Here is a 27,707-nt window from a genome sequence, read left to right as displayed (position 1 = left end):
GATGGAGTTCTCTCACCTTTGCTGTATGGCTGGCTGCTGATTGACAAGATGAAGCTCGGGTCGTTTCGGGCTTTCGCTTGGCCATGCACAAAGTCAACGAAGAACGAAAAAGGTGGGAAGGTTACTCTGTGCTGTTCTTTGTATTTCGAGCCAGTGTGGAGCCATTTGTCCTGCAGGCCTGGAGGTAACTTTTCCACTATAGGCTTTATCCCACGAGGGGTGTCGAGATAGGCCAGGCCAGGGAGATAGCCATCGTTTTTGGCTGCCAGCAGCTCCATGAGAAGATCACTGAGCTCTCTCAGCTTTGTGTTGTCTTTAGTAGACAGACGGGGAAAGCTATCTAATCTTTTAAATAGGGCATTTTCCACAATTTCTGGTGTGCCATAGCATTCCTGAAGTCTATTCCAGGACAGCTGGAGGGCAGCTCTGGGGTTGGTGACATGAACAGCACGAATTCTCTTCACATGTTCAGATGACTCTTTACCCAACCACTTCACAAGGAGGTCTAACTCTTCACTATATGAGATCCCCAAGCCATGCGTTGCATTGAAGAATGATGACTGCCACGCTCTGAAGTTCCCTGGTGTGTCATCAAATTTAGTGAGGCCAGTAGTCACTAATTCTCTGCGTGCTAGGAACTTTGCAAAGTCTATCATGGGTGGAGGGTTGACCTGAAGAGGGGGATGTGGATCATATTGTCTGTGTGGATTGTCTGATGGTCTTGAGGTAGGTATGCGTTCTGTGGCGTGCACATGGTTATTCACTGGGGTTCTGAAGGCATTCTGTGGAGGCTTCTCCTCTGCAGCTACGGGTTCTGACTGCCGTGTGGGGTGGTTTTCATTGTACCAGACTCCGTGGTATGGTGAGAAGACAGGAAAACTGATCTGTGAATGGCATTGCACATACTCTTCTGTGCGCTGTCTAATCAAGTGTGGTGGTACAGCACTTCTCTCACTTTGCATGTCTTCATTTTCTAAAGCTGCAGCCTCTTCTAAAACTTCAGCTTTTACCCGCGCTGCCTCTGCTTTACAACGGACCTGGGCCTCTGCGCTTAGATCAAAGTTGCCAGATAATCGTTCGAAATACGCGTTATTTAATGTGCAAGACAAAATTACTTTCATACAGGAACTCTGGCAACTGGAAGGCACCATCTGAAATTATTTGTGTCTAGATTTGTTTGACGTTAAGACCTAATAAATTCCGTAAGATTACCGGGAGAAATGACGAAACGGGAGGGAGCCGGGAGATTGGTCTGAAATACGGGAAACTCCCGGGGAAAACGGGAGTGTTGGCAGCTATGCTAACACCATTAGCTTTAGAATGTAAACAATTAGCCTTAGTAACAGTACAGTAGCTACGCTAAAAGCCCTGTCTAAATGAATGGGGTTTGTCTAACTGTTAGTATTCGTACATTTGTCATTCTGCATTGTTATTAGACATGTTTTTGTTTGTCTTGGTGTCGTGGGTACGCTGGCGCCGCTCCATCCTGCATCTTTTGTCTTTTGTGTCAATAGCCCTTTTTCCATAAGATTTTCAAGCGAATTAACTCATAAGTCGGTGTAATTTTGAGCGATACAAGAAGTGCTAAAACGGTTCTCCGTTCAAAAGAACAATTCTAGCGAATCAAAATGATGTCATCAGAGCCCTGTTAATGCGCATATTTCTACTGCGCTAGATGGTTTTCCATCAACAGTTGTAGCGAATGGAACACTTCTAGCGAATTCATCAAAGGTAGCAAATGGTACACCATTGTGAGGTCAACGTCTTTGTTTGCGCGAGACAGAATTCAGATTTTAGCGCAGACTTTGTGAACATTCTGAGCAGGCGTCACAGTAACTTATATCGCTACAAACCTTTTCCATCACATTTATATCGATTTTACTCTCCTTAATCCACCTCTGGCGAGCGATTTAACTTATCGCGACAAAACCGACGTTAGAGCGATAGAAGTCATTTTCCATCACATGTGTCGCACTAACTTTTGATGCGCATCGTTTTTTAAGCGAATTGACTTTTTAATGGAAAAAGGGCTAATGTCTTGTGTGTGGAGTGCTCTGGGTTGCACTCTGTGCATGTGAAATGCACTATACAAATAGACTGACTTGAGTTGGCTTGACTTGACACAGCCAACAACCTTGTGGGGCCCCTGTGCTGCAGATTACCACATCTGACTCACAGTCATGTAGTGTGACATACTGCGGCCTGTTAGTGAGACGGTCAGTGATCCATGCACTTATATCACAGTCCACCCCAGCTCTGGCTGAATTGTGTTGAACGCACTGGAAAAGACAAAAAAAATATGACTCAGTCTTCTCCAGGTAAGAGAGAGACTGGTGGAGCAGGAAGATGATCGCATCCTTCACACCAACACCTGGTTGGTGTGTGCGAACAGGAGTGGGTTCATCTCACTGCTCACCAGACATCGAAGGTGGTCTAGAATGATCCTCTATGTGCTCCTCATCAGATGGGATGTCAGGGCTGCTGGTCTGAAATGGTTGAGCTCCTGTCTTGGGAACAGGAACCACACAGGAGGAGGATTGAGCTTTTTCCAGCTAATATAAGCATAAAAAAAAGAATGTAGTGTACTTTAAGCTAGAGAAATAAACATGTCTTTCAATTAGATTGAAAATAAGCTAGACCTAAGGATGGACTTCATATGGGAAGAGAGCCAGAGAGCAACAACAGAGAAGGCCTGATGTCCTCTGCAAGAGATGTGGCTCTTGCCGTACCAAGCTGTGATGCTGACAATGGCGCAGTGGTAAACGTTTGTCAGTGTTCTGGAATCCATGCCAAGCCCCTTCAATCGACAAAGGAAGAAGAACCACTGTCTCGCTGCCTTCATGACCACACTTTTGTCGGTCACAAATGTAAATGTCTGAGGCAGTGGTTACTAAGTAGCCGTTACTAAGGGAAATGGGGCAGGAAGTGACTAGTTCAGGTTTCGCTATCACTTGCTTGATCAGAGGCGGTTGATGTGCTCTAAGGAGTCTTGGTCTTGACACTTGTGCGTTGCAGTCGGTGCTGCGGGAGTCGCGGGCGCTGCAGGGGGACCTGGAGGCCATGTTGGAGAAGGTGGAGCTGCTGTCCGAGGGGCTGCAGGTGGAGGCCATGAGCCAGCAGGCGTCCGAGCTGAGCCGGCTCACACAGCAGCTGGAGCAGGACATCCGTGTGCGCCTACAGAACCTGCAGGACGCAGCAGAGGTACCAGAAATCCTGACCCCTCGCCCTAACCTTAATGTTTAAAGACTAAACCTCAAGGTTCAAGCTCATGTTCAAGCTCATGTTCAGGCGGGCTCTGTATTCCTACGTTATTGTGCTATAAATAAAGCTGAGTTGAATTTAATTTAATTTGATTAAACCTCCATAGCCTAAATGATGTGTGGTTATAGTTAGTATTTCAACGTAAGCCATGTCAGAGTTATTAAAAGAAGAGAGTGTGAAAGCTGATCAAATCCAATCAGATCAAAATGAAAGATCAAATAAAAACCTATTTTCTCTGTTCATTTCAGGACATGGAGAAGTTTGAGAGTGAGGTGAAGAATCTGCAGGTGTCTCTGGAGCAGGTGCAGTCCACTCTCACATCACCTGAGCTCACTCGCCTCAGCCTGAAGGACCAACTCTCTCACAGACAGGTAACACACAGTTCACAAGCACAACACTTCACCATGCCGATCAGGTTTCTCAATGTGTAGGTTTATTAGCCTATAGATATTGACTAACTGAACCTGTACGAGAATGAATGAGATCAGATACCAGGTGATAATGCTGTGTTGACTGAGCACGAGCTTTGGCTCTTGTGTGTTCTAGCGTCTGTTGTCGGAGATGGAGAGCTTCAAGCAGCAGGTGCAGGAGGTACAGGTGTGCCAGAGCGCTCTGCGGGTACCTGAGGAGGCAGTGACCAGTCTGCCCATCTGCCGCACTGCCCTCAACCTCCAGCAGGAGGCCAGCCAGCTGCAGCATACCGCCATCCAGCAGTGCAACATTCTACAGGTAAACACACACACACACACACACACACAAACTGGCCTGCATTACTGTAAGTACACCTGAAGAAGTGATGGATTCTGTAATGAATAGCATACTGTTTTACACATTCTCACCTGCCTATTGTTTTCATACTGTGCACTTTCTTAAAACGTGCTGATGAATTTTGTTTCCCAGGAGGCCGTGGTGCAGCATGAGCAGTATAAACAGGAAGTGAGTCACCTGCAGAGCCTGATGGAGGAGGCCCATGGGCTCATCCAGGCCCAGCCAGTCGCCAGTGGCAACATCCAAGAGCTGCAGGCCCAGATCAAACAGCATGAGGTGTGTGCTCGCAGACACACGCACACGCACACGCACACGCACACGCACACGCACACACTCACATTCACACACACACACAATGTTCAGTAAAAACAAGACACACAAACACACTGTTCTTGCTCAAGCAAATCCAGACCCATCCTCGTGCTTCCGATTCTTCGCCCGAACAGGAGCTGGCCCAGAAGATCCGGGGCTACCAAGAGCAGATCTCCTCCCTGAACTCCAAGTGCCGGATGCTGACGGTGAAGGCTCGTCACGCCAGCATGCTGCTGAGTGTCAGTGAGGGGCAGGGGGGCCCTGACGACCCAGCCAAAAAGGCCTCTCTAGCACAGCCCTCTGTTGTCATGGTAGGTGTGTGTGTGAGTGTGTGTGTGGTCTGGTGGTGTATAATATACAGTACCTACATTCATATGATGAATGTATATGTATATTTTGTGTGTGTGTAGTCAGTGTATGAGAGAAAGAAAATAATCAATTGGTTGTTGGTTGCATGTCTTTTTTCAAACCTTTTTTCTAGTCTTTTTCTAGTCACTAACATGCCTACCTATTCTTACATGTTTCTGTCTGTGCACTCATCCACGTGTGTGTATCTATGTGTGTATGTGTGTACGCGTGCGCATGCCTCCTCCGCACCACTCATCTGCGCTGTCAGATGACCGCCGGCCGCTGTCACACCCTTTTGTCCCCGGTGACTGAGGAGTCGGGCGAGGAGGGCACCAGCAGCGAGATCTCCTCCCCCCCTTTCTGTCGCTCTCCCTCTCCTATCGCTTACACAGACCCGTCTCTCTACCAGGTACACGGACACATTCGAATTCACGACTTTATAGCCATGCAACTTAGTTGTGTGCTTGAGATAAGTCAACATCCAGTGTAACAGCATGACACATAATAAAAAATATAATATAATATAGATGTAAATGTAAGATATTTGAACACATAACATGCACTATGCGGCCCATGAGGAGCATGCTGGGCCCTTTTACAGCCTCACAGCTTCATGCTAAAGTGATGTGGTCATGTGTTTTTTTTTATGTTATCTGTGTGAAATTAACATGTGATTGTTGAATATGACTTTGAATGAAAAAAAGATGTTGAGGCATTAAATGGAGTCGATGGGAACAGTCAAAATGTTTTGAAAATGTATCATCAGCTAAATGGCACAGTACTGTGTTGGTTAACCCAAGGCCCAAGGTTTAGGCTACTGTCTGTGTGTATGAGGGAGAGCCTGTGTTGATGTGTCCCATGCTTTCTTGACCGTCCAGCTGGGAAGGGGTACCCTGACACGCACCACCGTGCAGGAGCTCTACGACCCCACCCTGGAGTCTGTGGCCAACCTCGATGACCTGCAGCGCTCCTGGGAAACACTGAAGAACGTGGTATGCAAAGCAAAGCAAGACAGAATTTGACTCAATGTGCTCCATGGTTATTTAAAATGAATAAATAAGCAAACAAACATGTTTTAGTTATAGTCTTTAGTGAAAAAATGTCTTTAGTGAAAATAATAAGTTTAATTTAGTTTAAGTTTAAGCATCTGGCAATAGGTGAGATACAGAATTGCTTTTTTGAACATTAGTAGTGGTCTTTAACATGGTGGTTGAAACTGTTTCCAGATCAGTGAGAAGCAGAGGAGCCTGTACGAGGCCTTGGAGAGGCAGCAGCGCTACCAGGGCTCCCTCCAGGCCATATCCTCCAAGATGGAGGCAGTGGAGGCCCAGCTGAGGCAGGAGAGCTTTGACGCAGACCGCAGCCCTGACGACCAGCTCGACAACCACCAGGTAAGGACAAGAGAGGCCCAGGTATCAGCCTAGCAGCAAATCATCTATTATAGTCATGGTATACATGGAGTTACTCATACCTTTGTTTGTTTCATATTACGCGATGTTATGTATCACATACTGCATATTACATCATCCATCAATTGCATGTTTCATATACTGTATCATGATGAAAGTGATGTTTTACAGTATCTACAGAAAATGCTGTTCTGCATAAGTTGGCTGTAAAAAAGATAACTTAAATGTGACACTGTCCTCCCTATACCCTTTGTGTGGAGAGTAATACTGACTCCTGTGTTGTTTGCAGACTCTGATGGATGAGGTGCAGTGTCTGCAGGATGAGATTGACACACTCCACAGCGGCTTCTCGGAGGAGCTGGTGTCCGACGCGCTGGACTCCGACCCCGGCCACCAGCTGGCGCTGCAGTCCAGCCTGTCGGTGCTGGCCGAGAGGATGGCCACCATCCGCACCAAGGCCTCAGGCAGAGGCCAGCTACTGGAGGCAAGGGTCCACTCCTCAGTCTCATACACACACAGTCACATGATATTGACATGGCCATAAGCATGGACACACCATCATGCACATACGTACAGTACACACATTTGTATTTATGAATTTAGAAGATGCTTTAATCCAAAAAGACTTACAAAATGAGGAATAACATTCATTATATTTTGCAACGGACACCTTAGGTAACAATAAATGCTACTACACACACACACACAGTACACAAAGACACAATGTTCACACACTCACAGTTCAGTGGCACAAATCTAAACACAAGTGGTCAGCAACATCTCTGGCTGTACAGTGTACAACTTGAATACATGTGTAAACACAGCGATGTGTCTCGGCTGACCACTTGTGATCGGATCACCCAAGGTGTTTTCCAAAAACAAATGTAAACATGCCCTCCCTCTCTGTGTGTGTGTGTGTGTGTGTGTGTGTCCAGGAGCGGATGAGCCATCGTCTGGAGGGCCAGCAGCGCGAGGAGGTGCTGGAGGAGTGCCACGTGCTGGCCGACGAGCTGCACCAGTGGATGCTGAGGACGCGCAGCGCCCTGTGCTCCACCCCGCAGGACGCCGACGCCGACGTCGAGGAGCAGCTCGAGGACTGTCAGGTCAGAGCGCCCCCTGGAGGCTTATATCAGTAGGCATGGTCACTAATGGGCAAACATGGAAATGTGAGAACGTGAACTACTGTAATGTGTATGGATAGATTTAATTACAAAAAATCATAATATGTTTTTTTTTAACTAAAGACACTGAACCTTTAGTCAGATTGTCAGACTGACTTTAGACCAGAGTCCTGCTCAAAGTGTCTTCTTCCAAGAAAGGCTTGTTCATCCTCATGGTCGGTGCCTCTGAAGGTTTTCCTCTGAAGGTTTAAGGACTTTGATTACTGTGAAAGCTTTCAGATCATTATGCTACAATCCACAAATTAAACTATAGTAAGGCTCTAGCTCGCATTCCCCCATAGAGAGCTTAAGGGAACTGGCCTGCACGGCAGCAGGAGAATTAGCTGCCTGTGTGGATCATTTAAATGGTTAGTGACTTAGCAGCTGTAGTCCTACACTTAATCTGATTATGCAAATACCCGTGCGTGACTTCGGCCAATCCCGTGCAACGTTACTTCCAGCTTTGTCCCGGCGCCCAGTGGGATTTGAAGTGATTAGTGGAGCGCGGGCAGGGGATTGGTCAGAAGCGGGCATCTTGGTTTGCATATTTATCAGGGAGTTCCTCCCGGGGAAAGGGCGCGGGAGGCGTAGCACCTGTTGTGGTCGGGGAAGAAGACGTCGGTTCAGGTCAGGAGGCGTTCGATGCTAGCGATGACTCCCCACGACGGCACCGACAACTCGTGTGACTTCCTGTCATCTTGCTCACGCTTAGCCCAAGCCTAGTTAGCCGCAAGAAAGGCACGTCCTCTGTCTTGGGTCGTGACTGAAAACAAAAGGGGGTCAGCTTTTCACAACACACTGCGCTGCATTCTTCCTGGAGTTTTAACGGTAGTAGCAGCAGCACCCGTGGCGGCAGAATGTACTCCGAACATGGCTCATGAGGGATTACCGTCGGTGGCGCTTTAACGGCCGGACGCTGTGGGCAGTGGGCGTCGGACGCTGGGTGGGTGGCGCGGGCGGGAGGGAGGGGGGTGCTTTTGCGATGAGGCCGTCCGGTCCGGGCTGACCCCGAGCCGGACCCCGAGTGCAGCGGAGCGGAGCGGAGCGCGATGTTTGAGCTGGCCTCTCTGCTGCTGCTCCTGCAGAATGCGCTGGCCGAGCTGGAGGAGAAGGTGGGGGCCCTGGAGGAGCTGGTGCGGCGGGGGGAGAGCCTGCTGCAGGAGGCGCCGCGCGAGGAGACGCGCCGGGAGGCCGAGCTGCTCACCAGCCGCCTGCGCACGCTCAAGGGCAGCCTGCTGGAGCTGCAGAGGATGCTGCAGGACAAGCACCAGCACCTGCAGGTCAGTGCTGCAGTCTGTGTGGCTCAACATATGGAAGTGTGTGAGCTTGTGGTGCACAAGGAAGTGTTTGTGTGTGTGTGTGTGTGTGTGTATTGCTCAGAGATGGATGCTAGTACTTCACAAAGTATAGTGTGTGTGTGTGTGTGTGTGTGTGTGTATTGCTCAGAGATGGATGCTAGTACTTCACAAAGTATAGTGTGTGTGTGTGTGTGTGTGTGTGTGTGTGTGTGTGTGTGTGTGTGTGTGTGTGTGTGTGTGTGTGTGTGTGTGTGTGTGTGTGTGTGTGTGTGTGTGTGTGTGTGTGTGTGTGTGTGTGTGTGTGTGTTTATATAGTGCATGTCTTATGTTACTGCATAGAGCTGGGTGCTATTACTTCTGAACCAAAAGTGTGTTTTGCCAGCCCAGAATCAGTGGTTACAGGTTGAAATTTGAAAGAGTTGTTTGATAATATTTGTTAGTTGTTAACATGTGTGTGTGTGTGTGTGTGTGTGTGTGTTACCTCTCAGGTGTGTGTGCAGGAGCAGGATGACAGCGAGTCGGACTCCACGCTCTCCCAGAGCTCCACGGTGCAGGACTGGCTGGACCAGGCCCGCTGCACCCGCACCCAGCAACAGCAGGACACCCTCCAGAGACAGAAGGTATCCGTCTACACACACACACACACACACACACACACACACACACACATACATGCCCATGAACATGTATGCATAACATTCAAGTAAACTCACATTACATTCACCAATCTGGTATTTCTGTGGTGACATAACGGTCTCAATATTGAAGTACACTAAACATCTACATGTATGTGCATGCTTGTTGCCCTGTGTATGTGTGTGTGTGTGTGTGTGTGTGTGTGTGTGTGTGTGTGTGTGTGTGTGTGTGTGCGCGCGTGTGTGTGTGTGCGCGCGTGTGTGTGTGTGCGTGCAGGAGTTGGAAGAGCAGCTGGCTGAGCAGAAGCGGCTGCTGCAGTCTGTGGCGACCAGAGGGGAGGAGATCATGATCCAGCAAGCGTCTCCCAGCGGCTCCAGGTACTCAAGCACTGCACCTCTGGGGTCAAAGGTCACAAACCTACACCAATATTGGAACAAGGTCTTCTCAGTTCCACTTTGCCACTGTCAAGAGCAATGTCTTCACTCTTCAGTGCCACTGAGTCTTTGGCTAAAGATATTTACATATTTAAGTTTACATAGCACATGCGTAGCTCTCTACCATAGTAATGCATACATTTGTGCTGTGAGATATGACCTTGCCTGGCTTCCAAACTTCTATCTTTACTTACTCATCTCTCTCTCTCTCTCTCTCTCTCTTTCTCTCCTCAGTATAACAGATCCTCTGGAGCTCCTGGAGCAGGAGTATGAGCCGTCGTCTCTGAGCCCAGAGCAGAGGAGGCAGAGGTGGGAGCGTCTGAGCAGGGACCTGGCCACCAAACTGCAGCTCCTCCAGAGGAACCTGGAACAGGAACAAGGCCACATGGTGTGTTGTACTCACATGCACATGAACACATGGACTCTAGCTTCAGCTTTTATTCACAAAACTCCTCACTATCTGTCACTCTGCAGACACGCTCCCAGTCAAGGCCATTTATAGTTAGCACATTGACACACACACACAGACACATACACACACACATTTCATAACACTGTTGTCACCTACTTAGCACTGTTCTCATCGCGTTTCTGTCACCTACTTGAAGCTCCATACTGCTCTACACACATGGAAGTCTCAACACTGTGGTGCTGTGTGTTCCAGGTGTTCTCCAGAGCCACGCCGGTGAGCCCATCAGCACCGGCGCTGAAGGCCGAGCAGCCCGTCCCGGACCAGTCCTCCCTGACACCCCTGTTCCAGGGCTTCATCGAAGCTGTGGAGGACTTGGGCACCCAGGTGACTGACCGCTCCCACACCACAGATAACCAGTCGCTACCACTGATTCTGAAGCACTGGGACTGTCAGTGTCATGTCAGTGACACAATGCACTGTGAAATACCTACTCACTGTGTATGCGACGGCCACATGTCTCTGCATTGGATGGAATGTTATCAGCATGTTGTCTGCAATTTTGTAACAACTGAGTGTGTGTGTGTGTGTGTGTGTGTGTGTGTGTGTGTGTGTGTGTGTGTGTGTGTGTGTGTGTGTGTGTGTGTGTGTGTGTGTAGGAGGCTGTGGAGCAAGAGCTGCATTCGGCTCTGTCTGCCACTTCCTCCTGGCTGGATAAGGTGGAGAACATGCTCTTTTCAGGACCCCTGTTGCTGTCAGAGAACATACAAACTCAACTGTCCAAGGAGGAGGTGAGTTTAATGAGCGCATACTCATACACACATCAACATAGCTCAGTCATGCATACTGTACGTGGATACCTGTAGTGTCAGCGTTCATAGAAAGATTAGTAGGTTCTGTCATGCTGTATACACAATGAGACCCATGCAATATGAGATAGATTAGTAGGTTCTGTCATGCTGTATACACAATGAGACCCATGCAATATGAGATAGATTAGTAGGTTCTGTCATGCTGTATACACAATGAGACCCATGCAATATGAGATAGATTAGTAGGTTCTGTCATGCTGTATACACAATGAGACCCATGCAAATATGTCATGCACACAAATGTTGAGACATATGTCGTACAATTATGTCATACAAACAAATGTTGGCACATACCACATGCCATGCTTAAGTAGCAGGGACACGCTCACACACACACACACACACACACACACATTGTCTGTAAGCCTGTACATTTCTTAAGTGGGTTGTAAACAAATGTATGTTCCACTGCTCCACAGTCCCTGGGGCAAGGTGTGAGTCAGGTGGCCGAGGAGGTGAGCCAGAGCTGGGGGAGGCTGCGGGCCACTGACGGCCTGATTGAGGAGGACCAGCCTCTGATGGAGGAGACCCTGGACTGCCTGAGCCAGAGGCTGCGAGTGCTGGACTCTGCTCTGGGCAGCCGCTGTGACCACATCAGGGCCAGGATGGAGGAGCTCACAACCTTCCAGGTGAGGCGGCCAGAGGGATGCTCTAGATCCTGCTGTGCTTTTAAACCTCAATTCTCAAACAAACCTAACTTTATGTGCTGTCATTACCTCATTTGGTGAAGTAATATGGCTTGACCTTTTATATTTATATACATGGAGCATTCATAGGGTGAGGCAGAGTGTGATCATCAAAATCTGTTAAAATACAGTGGAGGAAATGTCGTCATTGTAGTAATGCATGTAGGAAGGTGTGAGTTCAGTGGATCAAACCCACATATGCACACCAAACAGGTCCAGAGCTGTTGAAGACATTTCAACCTTGCTGTGAACTACTCTTACTACTACTACTATTACACAATATGGCCAAAGGGAGGGCTGCATTGAATGAGCAGCAGACCTGTGTGTGTATTGGTGTTGAGTAGCCTTGTGTGTGGTCTGCAGACTGAGCTGAGGGTGCTGGGTGCTGCTCTGGCGGACAGGAAGTGTGAGATACTGCAGAAGATGGCCGGCATCCTGGACCGACCAGCTCAGCAGCAGCAGGAGGTGAGATCTGTGAGATCATTCATTCACATACACGCACGCACACACACACACACACACACACACACACACACACACACACACACACACACACACACACACACACACACACACACACACACACACACACACATTCTGAGCAAGATATACGACCAGATGACCAAACTGTAGTATCCCCTCCTCACTTGCTCATATAAGCATGCACACACATGCACAAGTGCACACACACACACACACTAAAATACTGAAACACTGTTTCACACACATCCTTTCAGCCCAAGAAGGGTTAAACCCAATAGGCATCTGACGTGTGTTTTATCTGTGTCTAGATCGTGGCCGCGGCGGAGGAGATGTTGCGAGAGCTCGAGCACAAGCTCACCGAGCTCAAGGTCAGAGGAGCCCAGCTGCAGCCTGACCAGGCCACCACCAACCAGCTGCTCAAATTACAGGTGGGACGCACACTCCTCATTCTCTCTCTCTCTCTCTCTCTCTCTCTCTCTCTCTCTCTCTCTCTCTCACACACTCTATCTCTCTCTCTCTCTCACACACACACACACTTGATTTTGAACTTGATTTGAATATTTGAATTGGGTTTTCTGTAGGATGCCTATGAGGAGCTGGTTCTGACGGTGGGCTCTCGGCGTAGCGGGCTCAACCAGAACCTGGCGCTGAAGACCCAGTACGAGCGAGCCCTGCAGGACCTCACGGACCTCCTGGACACGGCGCAGGACAAGATGGCTGCCGGGCAGAAGCTCATGGCCAGCTCTGTGGAGGAGGTGCACAACCTGCTGTCCAAACACAAGGTACTGTAAAAAAAAAAAACACCAACACAACCCACAGAATGTTCTAGTCCCATCTGGGCAAAACTTGTGTGCTTGAACACTGTGTGTGATTGAACACTGCACGCAAAGTCTCGAGAAAATCTTCTTCTTGTACACACCCAAACACATACACACATGCACCCACACACTGTATATCACATATACTGTGTATAAGAAATTATATCTACAGTATAGGCTCATCCCCCATTGGTCTAGCCTCTAACTCTCTGCTCATTGCTCTTCTGTCCTTCTCCTCCCTTCAGGAGTTTTTCCAGGGCTTGGAGTCTCACACCATCTTGACGGAGACCTTCTTCAGGAAGATCAGTGTGTTTGTGCTGCCTTCTGAGACCCAGGAGCTGGAGCAGACGCTGAAACGTGCTCAGAGCATCCTCAAGCAAGCCCATCGCAGAGGCGTGGAGATCGAACACATCCTTGAGGTGAGAGAGAGAGAGAAAGAGAGAGAGAGAGAGACTAGAAAATAAACTATAAATGAGAGAAAATGTTAATATTGTCAAAAGAAATTGTGCTCTGGATAGCTGTTCTGGAGACCCATGTTGATATTAGTCTTCGGTGCATTGAAATATATTGAGTTCTTATTCTGTCTTTCTTGTGTGTGCAGAGCTGGACGCGTGTGGTGCAGGACTGCCACACCCTCTCCCAGGAGCTGGTCACGGCAGAGGACACCCTGGCTGGAGTAGGCCTGCTGGAGGAGTCAGAGGAGAGGCTGGCAGAGAGAATATCGCTCTACCAGGTACCACTCATATAAGGGCTCAATGCTGTATCAACATTACACAGACTCTAATATGCAGTATCATGCATTATCTTATATTACAGCAACAATACACACAACAGACTTTACTATAATATGCAGCTCCATGTTTTACCGACTAGCCAGTTACTTGTAAATGTAAAGAAACAATCAACTGCATTCAGTGTCTAAAATTGTCATTGGTAATGCTTACCCACACTGTCCAAAGGCTAAAGTAACACTGCTTTGATCACTTTGGAAGGCTCCAGATGTTAGAACTTAGAATCCTTCCAAAGTGATCAAAGCAGTGTTACTTACTGTACTACATTAACGCTACACAATGTCAGTGTTGAAAAAACGTATACTCAGTCCATCTCTCTGACCGTTGCTCTGCCACTGTCCCCTCCCCTCTCGTCTCGTCTCAGGGTCAGCGGGAGCGGCTGGCGGAGCGTCAGCCGGAGCTGCAGCAGCTGCTGGGTGAGGGGCGTCGGCTGCTGCAGGCGCTGGGCAGCCCGGCCCTGGAGAGCCAGCTGACCCTGCTGGGCGAGCGCTGGCTCAGCTGCAGCACCCGCGTCGCCAAGGAGCTGCAGAGGCTGGAGGCCATCCTCAAGCACCAGAGCAGGTCAGAGCGCCCCCCTGTGGAGAGGAGGCATTCGCTCACTAAGCACTGGGCTAAGGGGAACACATTCACCATTGGATTTGACAGCCCACTAGTCACCCTATGGTCTTACTATCCACCTCATTCCTTAACCCGGAAATATGTATCGTTGCGATGGTTACGATACTGTTTTCAACTTCCGTTCATTCTGTTAACATGTGCGTTCTCCGTAGCTAACTAGATTATGCCTCAACTTAGATTTCTTTCGAAATATTGACAATTCTGCCCTCAGCATGTATATACTACATCATATATAACCGATATAAAATAGAAAAGTTTACTTTTATACGCGTTATGATATGTTAAGCACCGTAAACCGTCACGTTAAAACAGATACAATGCAGCTTCGCCGGAAATAGAAAACCGTCTCGGTGTCATGGCGACCCCCATTGTTGGGCTGCGGAATATCGTGGATACATCTATACATTCCCCCAGAGCCATATAAAGACAGAGTTGCGACAACTCCATTGACGCTAATGTTCCATATTTTCTCAACAATAGTTCCCGGAAGTTAGGATCGAACACTCGTTAACAGACAGTAAAAGACGGTTATTTTAAGATTCTAACGAACAGTCAAAATCGCTTCCGGGAACTATTTGAATAGGATTTGAACTACTTGAAGTTACACGAACCACGTCACAAACCGAATTTTCTGTACCCGGGTTGTCGCAACTCTCTCTTTATATGGCTCTGCATTCCCCTATACCAGTTTCTGTTCAATATTCTATAATATTCAATATTATCTCAACATTCTCAATACTCTCAATATTCTAGTTAGGTGTGGGATACAGGTCACAGGCTCAGTGTAAACCCCTGTTCATGTTCCTGACCTATGACCTTTGACCTCCTGCCCTCCTCAGGTACCAGGGTGAGATGACCGAGCTGAGCCAGTGGCTGCAGGACGCCCTGGAGCGTCTGGAGTATTGGAGCACCCAAGCCATGGTGGTCCCTCAGGACCCGGAGATGGTGCGGGACCACCTCTACACCTTCCTGGTATGTCACGGTCACATGACCTTATCCTCACTTGATTAGTGATGTGGTAGTAACGACTGGACTTTATCACACAGCCCTGTTTACGTGCTGATGTGGAGATTATGACAATATCCAGATGATCATTTAGCTATCAATTAGCAGATTGCTTCTAATCAGACTAAAGGAATAACCATTAGCTGCACTATATGCTAATGTGCCATTTTGTATTGGATGGTCATGTTGATGTGTAAGTTGGAGTTTTCTCACCCTGTTTGGAAATGATTCTGTAGGATGTAGATTTCCTCCAACTGTGGACAGAACTAGTCAAATATTAGACTGATGATGGACAACTATCTGTCATGAAGTGGTGTGTGACCTGTTTATCATCCCTGTCCTGCAGGAGTTCTGTAAGGAGGTGGAGAGGCGCACTCCACTGAAGGCCTCCGTGCTCACCGAGGGCAACCAGCTGCTCCGACTGAAGCGCATGGACACGGCAGCGCTGCGGTCCGAGCTGGCACTGGTGGACTCTCAGTGGGGCGAGCTGGTCACCCGCATCCCGCTGGTCCAGGAGCGGTTGCACCAGGTACACACCAGCAGCACCAGTAGGACCAGTAGCACCAGAAGTACCAGTAGCAGGAGCAGTACCAGTAGCACCAGTAGCGCCAGTAGCAGCTAGTAGCATCCAGTAGGCTCTCCCCAGCACTCTGAGGGATTAGCGGCTCCTGCTAATGGGATTAGCCCCACTTTCCCAGGGAGTCAGGGCTGATCTTTATGTGTTCAAGACAAACAAATCATCATCATTTTGCTCCCTTGTCACGTGTATTTACCCACATTTACATGGACTCATATTTTGAGAATGTGAGTCCATGTAATAGATGCTGGAGGAGGTCAGAGCGTTTGGGTGTTAGTACCATAGAGTTTTTTGCCATCCTCTCACTTACTTACAGTAGACACGGTAGAGTGAATGTATCCAGCACAACATGCACAGTACAGAACAGCACATATTGTGTTCATTTCCAGTGTGAAGCAAAGGGAGAGAGCGCTTACCCCAAAGAGCCAGGCTCGTAGGTACGGTAGTCAGAAGAACGCATATGAAACTGTAGTGGCGACACTCTGTCACATTGTTTATAAAATAGCCTCAGGCTTTGACTCTTAATGAATAATGAATAAGCAAGATATCTGTGACATAAAACATCTGTTTGTCAGGCAAAATATAATCTATGAAATATTGACTCTCAAAAGGCCTCTCATGATATATTCATTATTTGTATGATTGTTTTCTTGGCGTTTGTCATCCTGCTGTCCATGTCTGATTGGTCCGTTTCTGCCCCCCCGTTTCAGCTCCAGATGGAGAAGCTGGCCTCTCGGCATGCCATGTCAGAGCTGGTCGCCTGGATCTCGCTGATGGACAAGACCATTCAGGAGGACGAGGAGAACCTCAAATCAGCTGTGGGCTCCACCGTCATCCAGGAGTATCTGCAGAAGTACAAGGTACTGTAGCACTTCGCTCCATCTCAGACCAAAGTTAACTGTAAACATTGTGAATGCATCAGTAGCTGCCCAGTTCTTCATAACTGGTCTTAGTGCTTTATCACTGACATTTTACTACCAGCCACAGAAGATGGTTAACTATTTATTTATGTGAAACTTGAAAAAGTCTTCAGGCCAAAACGTTGTTTCAATAAAAACTGGCATCGGGAAAAGAGTGTGCGGTCTCCTCCAATTTACCTACGTTTATGCATCCTGCGACCAGCACCTCACAAAAACCACAGGTGTGCGTTGGTTTTCCTACAAACATAACTATTTATTCTCCTCCTGTTTCCCTCTCTCCCTCCCCCTCCCCTCTCCCTATCTCGGTCCCCATCTGCGGCTGCAGGGCTTCCGGGTCGACGTGAACTGTAAGCAGCTGACCGTGGACTTTGTGAACCAGTCGGTGGTGCAGGTCAGCGGGCAGGACGTGGTGGGGAAGCGCAGCGACAAGACGGACTTCGCCGAGCGGCTGGGAGCCATGAACCGCAACTGGCAGATCCTGCAGGCCAACATCACTGAGAGGGTGAGAGACGGCTCACACAGCAGACCCACCTCACCCAGTTTAGCATTCCCTCTTGTATGGACTCATGGGTTTAGATGTTGCCATTTAGTACGGTGTTGGTTGATATGGGTAGTTCCTGTATGGCCAATCAATGTGGTCTGTGCAAGCAGCAATAAGAGATGTGGATGGGATGTGCTTGTGTTTGAATGAAATAGCGAGGCAGAGTAAGAGTGGTGTGTGATGAATACTGAAGTGAAGTACTGTGTGAATACTGTGTGTGTGTGTGTGTGTGTGTGCATGTGTGTTGATAGGGTTGGGTTTGTCAATTGTGTGCATAAAAGCTGTCTTATTTGCATACACTGTGCTGTGTTTCGCGGGTGTATGTGTGTGTTTGTGTGTGTGCGTGCATGTGTGTGTGTGCACTCGGGCTTAGGTGTGTGTGTGTGGTGGTCAAGGCCGTGTTGTGACGGCATCTGTGTGTTGCGTGTGCTGCGTGCAGATCCAGTTCCTGGAGAGCCTGCTGGAGTCGTGGGTGGAGTACGAGCGCCATGTGGAGGTGCTGAAGGTGTGGCTGGCCACCCAGGAGGAGCGGCTCAAGGGGAAGCACTGCCTCAGAGACCTGCCCTCCGTACAGAACGCCCTCAAAGAATGCCAGGCAAGGCCCTCAGTCATCTCACTCACACACACACACACACACACACACACACACACTCAAGCACACACACACACACACACACACACACACACACACACACGGACTTTGTGAACACACACACACACATGCGCACGCACACACACACACACACTCAAACAAACACACACACACACACACACACACACAAACACTCAAACACACACACACACACACACACACACACACACACACACACACACACACACACACTTACACACTCACACTTTTACATACATTTATTCCTTAATTTCTCTATGTTTGAAATAATACGATATAGCACATTCTGCGTTCCTCACCATTTGAGTCCGTAATGCAGTGACTCTAAGAGAAAAGAGGGAGATCTTTTACTTCCTTTGAGGGGAGGATTAAAGTCTTAATTAAGGGGTGCTGGTGGCGGAGAGGTGGGGGGGGGGGCGTCCCTCTGACCCCTGCCCTACTTCCAGGCTTATTCCCCACTCCACGCCAGTCCGCACACGCCTCGATCCCTGGTGATCCCAGCATCTAACCACTCACTAGCTCCGTCACCCACTCTTGACTGTTGACGGCTGCACGTTTCTCTGTGGCTGTACTGTGGACCGGGAGGCTCACTCATGCTGTTTGTTTCCTGTGCGGCCGCTGAAGGAGATGGAGGAGATGGTGAAGGAGAAGGAGAAGGAGGTGGAGAAGGTGGAGGAGCAGGCCTGCGCCCTGGTCCAGAACAAGACGGACGAGGCCTGCGCCATCGTCATGGAGACCCTGCAGTCGGTCAACCAGAGCTGGGCCAGTCTAGACCATCTGGTGGGTCCCCTTGCTGTTGTGGAGCATTGCATTAAACAAAGAGAACCTCAGTGTTCAACACAACTCTGTCTGGTTCTTGTTTTATCAGACTGTATGCTCATCAGTAGTACCAGTAGTACCAGTAGCATCAGTGTTACCAGTAGCATCAGTGTTACCAGTAGTATTGGTAGCAGTCAATAACATCCAGTAGAGGGTGGAAAGATGCATGAACATGTGAATCTGAAGAGTGTCGATGCATAGACATATCTTGGCCTTTTGTGGAAAAGAGCAGCTCTTATAGATGTGCAGCTGTGCATAGCCAGCGGTGTGCATCTCCCTGCAGCCCAGAATAGCGTCCCACTCACTGTGTGTGTGCTTGTGTTCAGATCGAGCAGCTGAAGATCAGCCTGCGGTCGGTGCTGGACCAGTGGACGCAGCACAAGCAGGCGGCGGAGGAGATCGGCTGCCACCTGACGGAGGGCCGCTACTCCATCTCCCGCCTGCGCCTCCTCACCGGCTCCCTGGAGGCGGTGCAGCTACAGGAGGAGAGCCTGCAGGTGAGTGATGCTCAGAGCAGCAGGGAGCTCTGTAGGGGAGAGACATAGAGTGTGGTCAGCATGTGGTCAGTTGTAGTGGTTTTAAATGCCAAGGCTCACATGTTGTTCAGCTGGATTGCCACATATGGGAATCAGTGAACCAGTTCGCTATTAATGATATTGTGTGTGTGTGTGTGTGTTTGCGTGTGTGTGTGTGTGTGTGTGTGTGTGTGTGTGTGTGTGTGTGTGTGTGTGTGTGTGTGTGTCTATGCGTGTGTGTGTGTGTGTGTGTGTGTGTTTGCTTGTGTGTGTGAGCAGAGTCTGCAGGAGCAGCTGAAGACTCAAGAGAGCAGTCTGCAGCGATTTGCCTCCATCACCGAGCAGCTGCTGAAAGAGTGCCACCCCTCTGTGTGTGACTCACTCACTCAGAACCTCAACGACACCAACGCCAAGTGAGCCTCCACTTCCCTATTTCCCTCTTGATCCCTTTGCATATTTAAACTCCCATGTACCTTATTTAGATGTAGCTGTCATACGCTTTATTTATATCACATACATGAAGAAATCGGATTGACAGAGTATTAATGCCTTTGATTAAGTATGTATTAAGATAAGTACAATGTATTAAGATATTAAGTGTGTGTGCATGTGTGTGTCTGTGTGTGTGTGTGTGTGTGTGTGTGTGTGTGTGTATGTGTGTGTGTGTTTGCGCGCGTGTGTGCGTTCGCGTTCGTGTATGCACGTGCGTGTGTGTGTGTGTGTCAGGTGGGCCAGCCTGTTGGAGGAGCTGACGGAGGCTCTGGGCTGCAGTAAGGCCCTGCTGCAGCAGTGGCAGAGCTATAAGCAGCTCCACCGCCAGGGCGGCGCCAGCGTGCAGGGGCTGGAGGAGCGGGCCGATGTGCTGCTGAAGGCGGCCAGTGCCAAAGAGATGCCCGAGGAGGAGGTGTCGGCCAACATCCACCAGTGCAGCGTGAGTTTACAGCGGTCAATGTTTAATAGTATTCTCCTAATGTTTATGAAATGAAGCAGCATGTCAGCATATGGGCATGTACGTTTCTTTGTGACATTAGATGGACAGGTCAAGTAATACAAGACATGGACTATTAGCATATTTCTTATTTCCTATGTGTAGTGAGGTGCAGAGAGATTTGCATGTTAGGGATATTATTTTATATCCTTACTTTACAGTATATCCTACGTATCATATTTTCATATTGTATTTTTGTGAAGAGGACGTCTTTTGTGCTGACATGACTGACCTATTCCATAACTTACACTGCCTGTGTGTGTGTGTGTGTGTGTGTGTCCTGATATGTGCAGGTGCTGCTGGAGGAGCTAGCGCAGGTGCAGGCGTCGCTGCAGCAGCTGCAGGAGGTGGCGGAGCAGCTGAAGCAGCAGGTGGACACGTCGGCGGCCGGCGCCATCCAGTCCGACCAGCTGATGCTCACGCAGAGACTCAGCCGCCTGGAGCAGAGCCTCAGCAGACAGCAGAGCATCCTGCAGGTGTGTGTCTGTGTGTGTGTGTGTGTGTGTGTGCAGGAGTTGGAAAAACAGCTGGCTGAGCAGAAGCGGCCGCTTCAGTTTGTGTGTGTGAATGTGGGAGTGTGTGTGTGTGTAAGAGAGATAAGCATATGATAAAGACAGGCACCAGTGTGTGAACAATTGCTAGTTTTAGTTTGAGGTGAACGTCAAATTAGCTCTGTGTTCTGCTGACAGATCGTAGGAGCATTCTAGCATATGCTAATGCTGATATGGAGGAATATTCTGACTTGTGCTTTGTGTTTGTATTCGTTCCTTCCTCCCCTCTGTCTCCCCTGGTTCCTCCTGCCTCAGACGGGCGTGCAGGACTACGAGCTGTTCAAGGAGCAGCTGGCCTCACTGGACAGCTGGATGAAGGAGGCGGAGGACGCGCTGAATGGGCAGGACCCCACGGGCTCCTCTGACCAGTCACTCATCCAGGCCCGCATGGACGACCTCAAGGTAAGGCTTCATTACATTAAGACCTCCAATGAGCACAGGGGCAGCAACCCCAGACCTACCAGAGAGGCCTTAAGACTTTAGTAGATATACAGAACACCACCAAAAACCATTAGTGAGATGCTTAGATGTTGTCTTATTTTTAGTAAAGGTTAGAAAGACATTATTTTGATCATAACAGGAAGAGAGTGAGCATATGATATGGAGGTGGAAGGTAAGATACCAAACGGAGGGAGAGAGCGAGATTTCAGGATAAGAAAAGCAGTTAACTCCTGTTGTATGTACTGTCTGTAATTTCCCTATCTGTGTGTGTGTGTGTGTGTGTGTGTGTGTGTGTGTCCACAGGGGCAGATGCTGCGGTTCAGCAGCCTGGTCCATGAGCTGGAGCAGGTGAATGAGCTGGGCTACCGGCTGCCCCTCAGCGACTCCGAGATCAAACGCCTGCAGAGCCTCAACCGGAGCTGGGCCTCCTCGTCCGCACTCACCACCGAGAGATTCAGGTACTGTGCACACACACACACACACACACACACACACACGCAGCCAATGCTTGCACTCTGGTTGCACAATTGAAACACATGATTTCAGGCCCTGAGACAAATGAACTTGAAAGAGATTCAAATATGTACCAAGTGTGTACCGCCTCCACAACACTGCTTGTGCCAAGTTAGACATAATGGAAAGAATATCGGTATGCTGCATAATTAGCTAGCACTGAATGTGTGTGTGTGTGTGTGTGTGTGCTTATCCTTCAGTAAGCTGCAGGCCTTCCTGCTGCAGCAGCAAACCTTCCTGGAGAAGTGTGAGGCGTGGATGGAGTTCCTGGTGCAGACGGAGGAGAAGCTGGCCGTGGAGATCTCGGGGAACAACCAGAGCCTGCTGGAGCAGCAGAGAGCCCACGAGGTCCGACACCCACCCTTCAAACCTACACCCTCACACTACATACTGTACATCACACACAGTCACTGACCCATTAGTCAACCTGATAAAATGGTATAGCCCCCTGATCTGTTACAAATTACCCATAGATTTAGCCATTATTGCACACTACTAGTGAGTAGCTTGCCCTATCCTTGACAAATAAACAATGTGTCTGTGTCTGTGTACGTGTGTGTAGCTGTTCCAGGCAGAGATGTTTAGCCGGCAGCAGATCCTGCACTCCATCATCAGTGACGGCCAGAGGCTGCTGGACCAGGGCCAGGTGGAGGACCGGTGAGCACACGGCTCTGCATGATGGAGTCACCACAACTAGAGCACTACACTTACATTGCATTCACTACAGCTAGAGCACCACATTACATTTACTACATCTAGAGCACCACATTACATTCACTACAGCTCTACTGGAACCATTATGGCCTTCTCACCATCTCCTCCTCTTTTCTCTTCTCCCTTTGCATTGCTTTCTCTTTTTTATTCTTTATTTATCTTTTCTCCCTCCCTCTCTCTCTCCCTCTTTTTCTCTCTCCTTATTTCTCTCTCTCTTTCAATTCCTCTACTCCTCTCTCTCCCTTTCTCCCTTTCTCTAACTCTCTCTCCCTCTCCTCTCTCTCTCCCCCTCTCTCTCTCCCTCTCTCTCTCCCTCCCCCCCTCTCTCTCTATCTCCCCCCTATCTCTCTCTCTCTCTGCAGTGATGAGTTCAGTCTGAAGCTGTCGCTGCTGAGTAACCAGTGGCAGGCGGTGGTGCGTCGCGCTCAGCAGCGGCGGGGCATCATCGACAGTCAGCTGCGCCAGTGGCAGCGCTTCAGGCAGCTGGCCGAGAAGCTGCGGCGCTGGCTCCTGGAGGTGGCCCACGCGCCCACCGCCCCCAAGCAGCCCATCCCCCTGCAGCAGGCCCGCGCCATACTGGACGCCGTGCAGGTACCCCCCACCACACACTGACACACACACACACACACACACACACACACACACACACTTTAATGCATACACACAGATATATGCACACTTACAGAGACGTACAGTGGCAGGTATATGCACATAGTCCTCACCTCAGTCCATACCACAAAGAACATGAGGCACCACACACACACACACACACACACATACTGTACTGTACCCTATGAAAAAAACGCTTACTCACTCAACCCTTCATTTGTGTGTGTGTGTGTGTGTGTGTGTGTGTGTGTGTGTGTGTGTGTGTGTGTGTGTGTGTGTGTGTGTGTGTGTGTGTGTGTGTGTGTGTGTGTGTGTGTGTGTGTGTGTGTCTGTGTGTGTGTGTGTGTGTGTGTGTCTGTGTGTGTTTCTATTGATCTCCAGCTGAAGGAGAAGGTGCTCCACAGACAACAGGGCAGCTACATCCTGACGGTGGAGGCCGGGCGACAGCTGCTGCTGTCTGCAGACCGCCAGGCCGAGACCAGCCTGCAGGAGGAGCTAGTGAGCATCCAGGCCCGGTGGAGACAGGCCCAGCAGCAGCTGGAGGAGCAGAGGAGGGAGCTGGCCACACTGCTGCGGGTACACAACACACTCTTCACATTCTCAACAATATCTTAGGGCATTAATTCATGGTTAATTAATTTGTTTAGTAATATGTTAGTTAGTACTTTTAGGTAGTTTAGGTATTTAGTAGGCTTTCTTACAGCATTATTTGATTCTGTTGAGTATCTATGAACATACAGTATATGTGTTTATTTATTAGAGTCTGCCTTTCTACATGATTACATACTCCTTGAAAGACTGTTTTTAGAGGGCTGAATGCATAAATATATCTGAGCTTCAACACTGAACAGTGAAAAAATACATATCCTTGCAAAACATTAGGAATGACTTTGAATCAATGTTCTTCCAAGTTTGTGATTGTTTCTATGTAATGTAAGGGGTGCAATGTCCTTGCTGTAGTGCAGTGTGCTGGCCCCTTTTGTGGAAAATGTCCCTGATAAAGATGATAAATAGCACCAGTAAAGTAGAACAAGGCACTAGAGATGTGTCCATTTATAAGCAATGACATGGCATTATTACTGACCCATATTGTGTGTGTGTGTGTGTGTGTGTGTTCCTGGAACAGGACTGGGAGCGTTGTGAGAAGGGCATTGGGGGCTCCTTGGAGAAGTTGAGGGCGTTTAAGCGGCAGCTTGCCCATCCACTACCAGACCACCAGGATGAACTGCAGACAGAGCAGATCCGATGCAAGGTACCCAGAACCCACTGCACAGGACAACCACTACTGCTACTGCTCAATATGTTCCATACCAAAGACTAGGCACAACAGAGCTACACCCAACTTGTATATAGTTCAGTCCATCCACCTGTATGAGCATGTACAGGATATGTGTGAACTTGTCAATAGATTACTGTTTAATGCTCTGCAAACACAAACAATATTTTGGCATGGCAGTAAATTATTACTAGTCTAGTAGTCTAAACTATTGTGTGTAGTTTCAGTGTTTCCCACAGATTAGAAGGCAATGTGTGGTGGTCGCCCCATGTCTGACAGACGGACGGACGGGGGGGGGGGGCACCCATATTTTTCATTGCATCGCCTTTTTATCGCTCTCCTTTCATATAATGTTTTTGTTTTTTGTTTTTTTTTTACCAAGCTTGTCTTTATTTGAAACACACACACATTATGTAAATATTTACATTATATAGGCCTATACTGACATTTCTAATATTCATAACAGCAAACTTTATGCAGATTATAGCCTACTATTCATATTACAACTCCACTTCTTAAATTCAGCTGTCTGGTTGAAGCCTCAAAATATTGTAAACATAGCAGGCTAAGCTTATCATACGTGGTTGGACTGTTCAGTTTCCCCACATGAGTTTCAAGGTAAGCTAATACTTTTTCTCCTTGGGACAGGCCCTTTTAAGTCTTGGAGTTGAAAAACATTGTTGGTCAGTCAACTTGAATGCAAGAGTTTTAATCAAATGTCTGCAGCATAGCCTACTAATGATGCTAACCGAATATAACAGTAATTTAGCTAGTCGTCTTCTGTGCGTCAATGCGTCCACGATTGTGAATGTTTTATTTGGATTAAATGTGCATGTGGAAGGCGGCTGTCCATTGAGCGCGCACGAGAGCGGGACAAGGAGAATGAGTTTACTTCTACTGTTTGGTAATTAAGTTGCACGCATAGACTAGCCTACAAAAGTTGCGGGAGAACTTTATGCTTCTACCCGAGCAGCGTCAAGTGCATCAGTGCGACCACCTACCACGCTTCCAGGGATGATCTCGTTGGTTTTCATGGAGACAGACAGCCGCGGTGTGCACGGAGGGTAGGGGCTGTGTGTGTGTGTGTGTGTGTATGAGAGACAGATGCGCGAGTGACAGAGAGGGAGCGCAGGGAAAGGAAATTCAGCTTTACGAATGCTGCGTGTTTTTCAATAGCGTTTCAAAATAAGAATAAATAAATAAATAAATAGATAAAAGAATAACGAAACGCAATATGTGGCGGCCGGTGCTGAATCTGTGGCGCACCGCCACAAATTTGTCTATGTGTGGGAAACACTGACAGTGTTTTGTTTCCCTTTGGACATGACCGTCAAATTGAAGTGTGTAGTGTGTAGAATGTCTAAGTTGTTAGTTGTAAATGAATTGCCTATGTTGCAAATGTAGATGATGATGATTATGGTGTAGTATTGCTGACTGGCCTGTTGTGCTCGTGCTCAGGAGCTGGAGGGTGGGGCTGAGGGCTGGAGGGAGGAGCTTGGCCAGCTCACGCATCTGAGGGAGTCTCTGGGCAGCTGCATCAGCGCAGACGATCTGAGCGTGCTCAAGGAGCGCACCGAGCTGCTGCAGCGCCAGTGGGAAGAGACCTGCCACCAGGTAACACACACACACACACACACACACACACACACAAAGACATACACACTCACACACATGAATACTGACACTCACATGCATACAAGCATGCACAAAAACACCTTGAATAGAACATTCATATACTTTTCTTACTTCGCAAGAGTTTCTCAAGTGGTCGTCTTGTGGCTATTGGGTGAGAACAGGATGTATGAGTTAGTGATTTGACTTGATGTTCGAGTGCTGATGACTCAAAGCATACTCGTCTTACCAGACCAGACCAGACCAGACAGAGGTTTCTGTTCTCTGGCATCCGGAGACAGAAAACCATGTTATGTGAACCATGTTATGGCTTTCATAGGGGAAGATGAAACTGTAGATTTGAAACACGTGTGCTCTATCTGTTGAAAGCACAGACCACAGGAAGGATGTTGGATGTCATAGTTGCAGTGCTTTGTTGTGCAGTAGGATCTTTAGTAATGCTCATAGAGCTCAGGCTCTTTATTTGAAGTGTATTGCATGGTATACCTGTTCTCAATAACGTTCACAATTAGAAGTAAATCTTTGAAGTGTGGTTTCAGGATTCAAGGTTGCTGTTTTCTTTCAGTTCCTGAATCCTGCTGATCAGTTATGGGAGATTGATTGGCAGCAGCACTGCACATTGATTAACCCTGAGTGTGAGATGTGTCCAGAGAGTTATGTTAGGCAGAAGTAATGCATCACACACATGCATACAAGAATATATGTTCATATGCAGGCACTGAGACTCTTATTTCCTGTTTTAGAAACAGATGTGTTGCTCCGGAAAACAGTCACTTCTTGATTGGCTTGATTGTTTATGTGTGCTTTTGTCTTTTCCTGCTTAACTTCTGCTACGTCTACCACTTTTTTTCTGTATACAACCTCAGTCTTGATGCCAGATTGAAATGGGTAGTGGTATTGTTGATTGTTTTGAACTTGGTGGTGGAACATACCGATATGCTTGTTTGGCACATAACTGTAGTGAACATTTGTGTAAAATGTATGAAACTTTAAACGGTTGTGCTTCAACTCACAAATTAACCTAAAAAAGGCTTAAAAGTGTGGCATGAAAATTTGAAAAATGGAAGTCAATCTGAGCAAGTCAGATAACACATCAGATTTGTCTTCCATTTTTAACATTTCTGTTTTGCCCTTTGACTATACCTTTCAACTAAGTGATCACTGTGTGTGTGTGTGCGTGTGCGTGTGCGTGTGCGTGTGCGTGTGCGTGTGCGTGTGCGTGTGCGTGTGCGTGTGTGTGTGTGTGTGTGCAGCTCTCCCTGCGCAGGCAGCAGGTGTGTGAGCGTCTGAGCGAGTGGGCCGTGTTCAATGAGAAGTACAAGGACCTGAGTGAGTGGCTCAGCCACATGGAGAACAAGGTCTCCCAGAACACCGACATCAGCATCGAGGAGATGATCGAGAAGCTCCGCAAGGTGATTACATACAGTAACATACCTATATACAGTATGAACAAGTATACAGTATAAACAAAAAACGTAAAGCTACCAACTCCGTCTTTCAGTTCATGTTATGTATTTTTAAATATGTATTCCTCTTCTTCCCTGTGTAAAGGAAAATCCAATCTGACACTCGAAGCCATTTTCCAATCCCATGGAACCTTGTTTTGTCTCTAATCGCTTTTATTTCACTTTCTCTCTCCTTCTCTCTCCTTTTCTCTCTCTCTCTCTCTCTC

General features: G+C 48.2%; 1 protein-coding gene across 1 annotated transcript in view; it reads left to right on the top strand.

Annotated features, from left to right (window-relative positions):
• Positions 1–27,707, top strand: part of syne1b (spectrin repeat containing, nuclear envelope 1b) — a 125,576-nt gene that overhangs the window by 84,052 nt on the left and 13,817 nt on the right. The window contains exons 85-126 of the mRNA XM_062523473.1: positions 3,016–3,201; positions 3,510–3,632; positions 3,808–3,990; positions 4,162–4,305; positions 4,476–4,652; positions 4,958–5,098; positions 5,568–5,681; positions 5,916–6,080; positions 6,388–6,582; positions 7,034–7,201; positions 8,344–8,538; positions 9,045–9,176; positions 9,469–9,569; positions 9,861–10,014; positions 10,291–10,422; positions 10,695–10,826; positions 11,327–11,536; positions 11,957–12,058; positions 12,385–12,504; positions 12,658–12,858; positions 13,140–13,313; positions 13,496–13,627; positions 14,050–14,246; positions 15,143–15,275; positions 15,655–15,837; positions 16,596–16,745; positions 17,131–17,307; positions 17,786–17,941; positions 18,602–18,757; positions 19,123–19,293; positions 19,591–19,724; positions 20,038–20,242; positions 20,593–20,775; positions 21,106–21,252; positions 21,595–21,749; positions 22,005–22,152; positions 22,367–22,461; positions 22,881–23,109; positions 23,509–23,703; positions 24,254–24,379; positions 25,862–26,017; positions 27,289–27,447. Of these exons, the coding sequence (XP_062379457.1) occupies positions 3,016–3,201; positions 3,510–3,632; positions 3,808–3,990; positions 4,162–4,305; positions 4,476–4,652; positions 4,958–5,098; positions 5,568–5,681; positions 5,916–6,080; positions 6,388–6,582; positions 7,034–7,201; positions 8,344–8,538; positions 9,045–9,176; positions 9,469–9,569; positions 9,861–10,014; positions 10,291–10,422; positions 10,695–10,826; positions 11,327–11,536; positions 11,957–12,058; positions 12,385–12,504; positions 12,658–12,858; positions 13,140–13,313; positions 13,496–13,627; positions 14,050–14,246; positions 15,143–15,275; positions 15,655–15,837; positions 16,596–16,745; positions 17,131–17,307; positions 17,786–17,941; positions 18,602–18,757; positions 19,123–19,293; positions 19,591–19,724; positions 20,038–20,242; positions 20,593–20,775; positions 21,106–21,252; positions 21,595–21,749; positions 22,005–22,152; positions 22,367–22,461; positions 22,881–23,109; positions 23,509–23,703; positions 24,254–24,379; positions 25,862–26,017; positions 27,289–27,447 (6,636 nt within the window). The remainder of the gene's footprint in view (positions 1–3,015; positions 3,202–3,509; positions 3,633–3,807; positions 3,991–4,161; positions 4,306–4,475; positions 4,653–4,957; positions 5,099–5,567; positions 5,682–5,915; positions 6,081–6,387; positions 6,583–7,033; positions 7,202–8,343; positions 8,539–9,044; positions 9,177–9,468; positions 9,570–9,860; positions 10,015–10,290; positions 10,423–10,694; positions 10,827–11,326; positions 11,537–11,956; positions 12,059–12,384; positions 12,505–12,657; positions 12,859–13,139; positions 13,314–13,495; positions 13,628–14,049; positions 14,247–15,142; positions 15,276–15,654; positions 15,838–16,595; positions 16,746–17,130; positions 17,308–17,785; positions 17,942–18,601; positions 18,758–19,122; positions 19,294–19,590; positions 19,725–20,037; positions 20,243–20,592; positions 20,776–21,105; positions 21,253–21,594; positions 21,750–22,004; positions 22,153–22,366; positions 22,462–22,880; positions 23,110–23,508; positions 23,704–24,253; positions 24,380–25,861; positions 26,018–27,288; positions 27,448–27,707) is intronic.

Source organism: Sardina pilchardus, chromosome 20, assembly GCF_963854185.1.
Source record: "Sardina pilchardus chromosome 20, fSarPil1.1, whole genome shotgun sequence".
Classification (NCBI taxonomy): Eukaryota; Metazoa; Chordata; class Actinopteri; order Clupeiformes; family Clupeidae; genus Sardina; species Sardina pilchardus.
The sequence above is the reverse complement of the archived record's forward strand: the minus strand, read 5'-3'. Positions and strand labels throughout refer to the sequence as shown.